This window comes from Solanum tuberosum, unplaced genomic scaffold (genome assembly GCF_000226075.1).
Source record: "Solanum tuberosum cultivar DM 1-3 516 R44 unplaced genomic scaffold, SolTub_3.0 scf00767, whole genome shotgun sequence".
Lineage (NCBI taxonomy): Eukaryota > Viridiplantae > Streptophyta > Magnoliopsida > Solanales > Solanaceae > Solanum > Solanum tuberosum.
This window is the reverse complement of record NW_006239730.1, coordinates 86,567-94,662: the sequence shown is the minus strand read 5'-3', so window position 1 is coordinate 94,662 and position 8,096 is coordinate 86,567. Positions and strand designations below refer to the sequence as shown.

The following is an 8,096-nucleotide window of genomic DNA, read 5'->3' as shown; positions in this document are numbered from 1 at the left end:
GGGTGTGATTTAGCAAATATGTGTTGATATTGTTGTTGGGTCTTGCTTGCTGATAGGATATTTTTATTTTAATGGTGATTTCACCTAGTGGTTGTGGCTTAATCTAAAGGGTTTGTAGTTGCAAATACAAATCCACCCATGTGTTTTTGGCTTGCCCGAAAGGGATGTCGCGAAACCAAAACCACTAGAATGATGGCCTAAGGAGTGAGTCGACATGAGGTTCAGCCCGAGAGGATGAGCCCTAGTCCCATATCCTAACACTCAGCTCGAGAGAGTGAGTAGGATAAGGCGTAGGTTGGTCTTCATGCGGCAAATGGATGTCCGAGAGTGTGACGACCCTAAAAACGAACTAGTGAAACTAGAGCCTCACATGTGAGTTTGGAGTTGAGAACTTGATGAAATGATGAGAAAGGACCGTGACGTCCGGAAACTAGTCATTTGAACTAGTGAGTTGTAAGGGTCAACTTTAAATGGTCATATCTTTTAGCTCAAAATGAATTAGGTGGACCTTTTACCTATCCAATTAAAGGTCTCTGAGTCCTCTTTCCAAAGCCACTGAGTTTGCCCAATTCCAACCTTGGGGCTTTGGAAAAGGGTAAGTTGGCCTAACTTCATTGTTAATGTAGAATTGATATAGAATTTTGATAGATTGATGTGTGATCCACTTATGGTGGAGGTGTCTACTTATGGAATGTATTATGATTGAGGCCATGAAGGGCATTATATGAGTGTTATTGTATTGTTATATTATTATATATGAATGAGGCTATATGTGAAGGTATGATGTGAATGAGTTTTATGTGAAGCTATATGTGAAGGTATGATGTGAATGAGTTTTATGTGAAGCTATATGTGAAGGAATGATGTGAATGAGTTTTATGTGAAGCTATATGTGAAGGAATGATGTGAATGAGTTTTATGTGAAGCTATATGTGAAGGAATGATGTGAATGAGTTTTATGTGAAGCTATATGTGAAGGAATGATGTGAATGAGTTTTATGTGAAGCTATATGTGAAGGTATGATGTGAATAAGTTTTATGTGAAGCTATATGTGAAGGAATGATGTGAATGAGTTTTATGTGAAGCTATATGTGAAGGAATGATGTGAATGAGTTTTATGTGAAGCTATATGTGAAGGAATGATGTGAATGAGTTTTATGTGAAGCTATATGTGAAGGAATGATGTGAATGAGTTTTATGTGAAGCTATATGTGAAGGAATGATGTGAATGAGTTTTATGTGAAGCTATATGTGAAGGAATGATGTGAATGAGTTTTATGTGAAGCTATATGTGAAGGAATGATGTGAATGAGTTTTATGTGAAGCTATATGTGAAGGAATGATGTGAATGAGTTTTATGTGAAGCTATATGTGAAGGAATGATGTGAATGAGTTTTATGTGAAGCTATATGTGAAGGAATGATGTGAATGAGTTTTATGTGAAGCTATATGTGAAGGAATGATGTGAATGAGTTTTATGTGAAGCTATATGTGAAGGAATGATGTGAATGAGTTTTATGTGAAGCTATATGTGAAGGAATGATGTGAATGAGTTTTATGTGAAGCTATATGTGAAGGAATGATGTGAATGAGTTTTATGTGAAGCTATATGTGAAGGAATGATGTGAATGAGTTTTATGTGAAGCTATATGTGAAGGAATGATGTGAATGAGTTTTATGTGAAGCTATATGTGAAGGAATGATGTGAATGAGTTTTATGTGAAGCTATATGTGAAGGAATGATGTGAATGAGTTTTATGTGAAGCTATATGTGAAGGAATGATGTGAATGAGTTTTATGTGAAGCTATATGTGAAGGAATGGTGTGAATGAGTTTTATGTGATCTTGTGATGATCCTATGTAAAGTGGATAGCATTGTGAGTTAAAGTATGATTTCTCATGATGTATATATGAAATGATGTTGGATTATGAAGTATCCTTAAATGAAAATGTTGTGACTTGGTTGGTAGACTAAAGTGTCCCTCCTTGTTACTTAAAGTCTTGAATGCATGAATGTGTGAAATGGGCAAAACTAAGAAATGGTGCCCTTTCATAAGTCTAGCTTTCCTAAGTAAATGTAAAACCATGAAATCGGTAGACCTAATGGTGGTAGCCCTTCTCATGTGTGAAATGATGAACCTTGGATCGGTAGGCCTAAGGCACCCTTCTAGGGGGATTTAATGAGCTATCCTTATGAACCTTGATTGGCCATGACTAAGAAATGGGGCCTTTCTTGGGAAGAGGTACTATGAGTTGGTTGAACTAGAAAAGGAACCTTCTCTAAGTACATATGTGATTGAATACTCTATGGGAAACAAGGCTAGCACCGAGTGGATGTGGTTAGGAAGGTGGCCTAGTTGAGTATGAGATTAGGCACAATGAACTTCCTTGGACATCCCCTAAACCATGTGCCTACATGGGATGTGTCCTAGTTCTACCCTTGGCAAGTAGAACAGCCTCCACGGAGTAGGAAAGACTCCGGATTCTATGCCTAGCTAGTATGGTCTATGTCGGTTATGCCTATTCCCATTATGTGGGATGTGCACTCTAGTTATTGGATAGGTTCTACAACGTGTAGGTAGTAGTATGGGATGCTATCTACACATGGCACGAGTAGGCTTTGAAGATACTAAAGTGAGTTCCCTAAGTCTAACGACTATTATGTGAAAGTCCCCTTATGTGCTTGAATGTCTCCAAAATGGTTTCTTAAAGAATGTTGGTCTATTGAAGTTATGTTGTAAATGAAATGTCCTTATCTAAGGTAATCTTGGGGAACACTTAAGTGTGCTTGAAGAGGTTGTATGGGCGGTCCCTTCTTGTCTCACTCAAGTGTGTCTTAAGGTTATATTAGGTAGAGGTCTTATGGTAATGAAATGACATGTGTTCTTTTAAAGCTAAGCATGGGTTGTGTATGGACTTATGTTAAGTATGTGTGTGCTTGGCTATGGTCTTATATGTTAATGTTGACTTGTATTATGTCTCTTATACTTGTAAATGAAAGGTTTTATTAAATGATATGAAAGCATTTACTTCCTTGAAAATGTCCTTTTTGGCATGTTTTTGCATGGTCTCCATACTTAGTACTTAATTGTGCTAATCCCTTTCTTTCCCTTTTTGGACTAAAGTTTAGGGATTTGGAGATGGTGACATGTCATGGCTACTTGATAGGTTTCTAAGTGTTGGAGATGAAGACTTGGTGAGTCCTCATAGATTCGAGGACAATACCCAATATGTTCTTTTATGTCTTTTAAGTATTATTTAAGTTGTGTACAGGATTAGTCCCAAATTTTGTACTCTAAAGTATTAGATGGTTTTGAGACATCATGTATAAAGTCTAGAAAGTCTTCTGCTTGCTATTATTTTTTTTATGCAATTGTTTTCTTGTTAAAGAAAGTTTTAAATTCCTTATGGTTTTTAGTGTCTATGCGATGAATGAATGCTAAGAGGCTTGTATTAGAGCTCTTCGAGGTCGAGTACGCCGGTTACGACTAGGGGGTGATCTCGGGTCGTGATAGAGAGGAACTCATTTGAAACGGGGTAAGTTGCCCGAGAGGGAACTTATTTCCATTTAAAGCTTAGCCTAGTAACTATTATTTTGCAAATGTCCTATCGAAAGCATGTACCCAACAATTTATCTCAACTTGTATTGCGGTCACATCCCAAGAACCTTTCCCCATACTTGATTTTCTTGTTTATTTTGCTGTTTTAGTATTTGTTACAAAACCCCCTTTTGATATTTGACAATTTTGTGTCACCCCATTTTATTTACTATGGTTTTTTGTTCGTTAATATCTTTTAGCTACGACTAGTTAGAATGTAAATTCTATTTTTCTATCAATTCTCAAAACCGCTCCCTTGGGACACGACCCCAACCCTTGGTTGGGTTACTATATTATCGATGATCGTAGACACTTATACCGTAGAATAGTGTCGTTGGTCACAATAAGCATCAATAGCTAAACCCAATTTTACTTTCTGTAATTGTTTCTTTAGGAAATAATAACGACATTTGAGTAAAACTTTTACCTCAACTCACGTTGAGTTCTATAAATTGACTTCGACCGTTTATATCTCTTAATTGAGGTGTAAGTTTGGACATGTTAAATTTTGGCGTCGCTGCCGGGGAATTTCAATTCAGAAATGTTTTTCTAGCTTTTATTCAAGTTGTAGTTATATTTCCTAATTTTACATCTTGTTCTTTGTCTGTGTCTATTTCAGGTGAGTTCGATTGTGTATGCCAAATACTAGAAGTAAAGGAGCTCCATTGATTCCTTACGACTCAGTACTTTGAAAGACTATTCGAAAAATGGTGAATCCACAAGAACTTGAGGCTCAGAGGCAAAGATTGGGATTGGAGGCTGAAACTGCTGCAAGAGTTATTCAGCAGAATGCTGTGAATAACCCACCTAGGGTGATGGATGAACAACCAAGAGTGAAAGATATAATTCCTACCCACCGCTAACCACTAGCTCCATGGGGTCGAGCACATTATCCAGCTCACATGATGTATGAAGAGGATGACCTAGACTTGGATAGAGCAGGAGCCACAAGAGCGATACCGTTCACTACAAGAAAAAGGTGAATTACATGGGGATTTTCTTGGGCATTAGTATGACAATTTGTAGGAAAATAATTTTCTTGGGAATTTTCATACTAATCCCCAAGAAAATTCCCATGTAATTCACACTTTTCCTGTAGTGGTTACCTGCACTACCTCCAGGTGTGAAATTCACAATCACCAGCACTATGATTCAACTGTTGAATCTGAAAGGTATGTTCAGGAGTGTACCTGGTGATGATGCTAATCAACATCTGATGAACTTTGGGGCGATTTGCAAATCGCAAGAAATTCCTGGAGTTAGCCAAACAACGATGAGATTGAGGTTATTTCCATTGTCTCTTACCAGACAGGCAACCAACTGGTTAAATGAGATGCTGGATGACTCAAATAGGACTTGGACTGAGTTGAAGGAGGCCTTCCTGGAATGATTCTTTCTGGAATCAAAAGAGCTGCAGATGAAGGATGAGATAAGTGCCCATAAGCAGCTACCAGGAGAAGCGATGCATGACACTTGATGGAGATTCAGCCAAAAGCTGAAGAAGTGCCCAAACCATGGTCTCACTGAGAGACATCTAAAACAGTCTTTCTATAGATCTTTGAATTATGTTACTAAACATGTTACTGATGCAGTGTGTGGAGAATCATTTATGAGGAAGCCATTCTCAGAGAGCATGCAACTGATGGACGAGGTGTCAAAGAATAACATGGCATGGTACACCAGGGATGTAGAAGTAGGAGATCTTGGGTACACATTTGAACTTTCAGCTGAACAAAGGAAAAGAGAAGAAGAAAAGGATCAAGACATGGCACACATGAGGACCCAAATAGATCTACTTACGAAGCATACTGTCTCAAAGTCTTAAAAGGTAAATGTTGTGGGACAGCCAAACATGTATGAAGATCAGGATATTGATCTAGATGAGGAGGCCAATTACCTAGGCAACCATGGAGGTATCCAGAATTATAACTCGGGAAACCAGGGTTTCAATTTTGGAAATGGAAGTCGGACTACTCAAGGGAAGGCAGTATGATAGGCCAGCAAACAGAAAGTAAGGAAATTGGCAGAATAGATATGGGTACAAAAATAATAGCAGTGGTGTGTATGTGCCCCCAGGTAATAGAGACCGGGCAAATAGTAGTTCCAGGGGGTCTAAGCTGGAAGACATGTTGGCCACGGTGCTCCAAAAAGTTGAATCAACTAATGCAAGGGTGAAGGAGATGAAAGGTGATTTCTCCCGTATGAGTCAACTAGTAGACTCTCACACCACCTCCATCAAGCAAATTGAGCAGCAGTTGGGGCAACTTTCAGCCTCATTGAATCAGAGGAAGAATGGGTCACTACCAAGTGACACGATCCAAAATCCTAAGAAGGATAGGCATTACATGGCTATCACCACCAGGAGTGGTAATATTCTTAATGACCTAATTTCTGCAGGTACTAAACATGAGCAGGTGTTGGAGAAAGTTGGAAGAGAGGAGGATGAAGCTGAACAAGTAGATGACTTGGAAGATGCTCAACCAATAACAAAACTAGCAAGAGAAAAAGAAAAAGAGGTTGAGGGAACTACGCCTTTACAACAAATCCTAAGACCACCTCCTCCTTTCTCTCAAAGGCTCAGAAAGAAAGCCTAGGATGAAATTTGCTTGATTCATCACCATGCTGAGACAACTATCAGTAAATATCCCACTGGTGGAAGCACTAGAGAAGATGTCAGGATATGCCAAGTTCATGAAAGACTTGGTCACAAAGAAAGAGCTGTAAGTATTGATTTGACTGACAATGTTCATCACTGCAGCGCTATTGCTACCAGGTCTCTGGTACAGAAGAAAGAGGATTCAAGTGCATTTACCATACCGTGCACCATAGGATCAATTGAATTTTCAAAGGCCTTGTGTGATTTAGGGGACAGTATAAACTTGATGCCGCTGGCCATCTACAAGAAACTGGGGTTAGGAGTTCCTAAACCCACACCAATGAGGTTGATGATGGCAGATAGGTCAGTGAAGCGACCTGTGGGCATTCTATGTGATGTGCTCGTAAAGGTGGACGCGTTTATCTTTTCGGTAGACTTCGTGATCTTGGATTGCGAAGTGGATTTTGAGGTTCCCATTATTTTGGAAGACCATTTCTGGCCACAGGACGAGCATTGGTAAATGTTGAGAGAGGAGAACTGAAGTTCAGACTCAACAAAGAAGAGGTAAAGTTTAATATTTGCAGGTCAATGAAACAGCCACATGACATGAATGTGGTGTCTGCGATAAAGGTTTTTTATAAAGAAGAAATGGGAGAAACCATTGAGGAGAGGTTGGCTGTTGAAACCTTAGCTGCCGTGCTGATGAATTTTGAAGCTAATTTTCGGTCTGACTATGTAGAAACCATGAATTCTTTGTAGGGAATAGGAGCACACTCTTATGCTCCAAAAACACTGGACTTGGATTTGAAAAACAGGTCATGTCCTTCGGTGAAATCATATATTGAGGAGCCACCTGTGTGCTGGAACTGAAACAGTTACCCAGTCACCTGAGGTATGTACTTTTGGGCACTAACAACACTTTACCTATGATTTTGGCTGCAGATTTGAATATGGAACAGGTTCAAGTTGTGATCAAAGTGTTGATAAGGTAAAAAAGGGCTATTGGGTGGACCATTGCTGACATCATCGAGCTACCTTCGGGTATATGCACCCATAAGATTCAACTTGAGGAAGACTGCAGCCTAAGCATTGAACACTAGCAGAGGTTAAACTCACCTATGCAACAGGTGGTCAACATGGAGATCATCAAGTGGTTAGATGCTCGGGCGGTGTACCCCATTTCTAACAGTCACTGGGTTAGCCCAGTGCAATGTGTGCCCAAAAAGGGTGGTATGACTGTGGTTACGAATGCAAAGAATGAGTTGGTCCCTCAGAGACCAGTCACTGGATGGCGAGTGTGCGTGGACTACATGAAGCTGAACAAATGGACCTTGAAGGATCACTTCCCGATGCCTTTCATGGAGCAGATGCTTGACAGGTTGGCTGGAAAATGGTGGTACTACTTCTTAGTTGGATACTCTGGCTACAACCAGATATCAATTGCTCTTGAAGATCAGGAAAAGACCACATTTACATGTCCTTATGGCACCTTTGCGTTTACACGCATGCCATTTGGGATATGTAATGCACGAGCAACTTTCTAGAGGTGTATGATGTCAATCTTCTCAGACATGATGGAGGACACTCTGGAGGTCTTCATGGATGACTTTTCAGCGGTAGGTGAAACCTTTGATGACTGTTTGCTTAATCTTAGTGAGGTCCTACAGAGATGCGATGAGGCCAATGAATTGGGAGAAATGCCATTTCATGGTCAAGGAAGGTATAGTCCTTGGGCACAAGGTGTCACAAAAGGGGTTGAAGGTCGACAAGGCCAAAGTTGAGGTGATTCAAAAGTTGCCTCCGCCTATCTGTGTGAAGGGTGTTCGAAGTTTCTTAGGACATGCCAGATTCTATAGGCGGTTCATCAAGGACTTCTCGAAAATTGCACACCCCATGTGCA

General features: G+C 39.8%; 1 protein-coding gene across 1 annotated transcript; it reads left to right on the top strand.

The window, feature by feature from the left end:
* Positions 1-6,219: 6,219 nt before the first annotated feature.
* LOC107059085 (uncharacterized) lies at positions 6,220-7,740 on the top strand. The gene is made up of 5 exons (XM_015305496.1): positions 6,220-6,320; positions 6,374-6,712; positions 6,781-6,921; positions 7,139-7,184; positions 7,324-7,740. Exons 1-5 carry the CDS (start codon positions 6,220-6,222, stop codon positions 7,738-7,740), a joined length of 1,044 nt encoding a protein of 347 aa, XP_015160982.1.
* Positions 7,741-8,096: the final 356 nt, after the last annotated feature.

Coding starts and splice junctions, on each gene's coding strand:
- LOC107059085 (XM_015305496.1), top strand. CDS start 6,220: ATGCTGAGACAACTATCAGTAAATATCCCACTGGTGGAAGCACTAGAG. Junction 6,321..6,373: donor TTGGTCACAAAGAAAGAGCT/GTAAGTATTGAT, acceptor TATTGCTACCAG/GTCTCTGGTACAGAAGAAAG. Junction 6,713..6,780: donor TGGCCACAGGACGAGCATTG/GTAAATGTTGAG, acceptor TAATATTTGCAG/GTCAATGAAACAGCCACATG.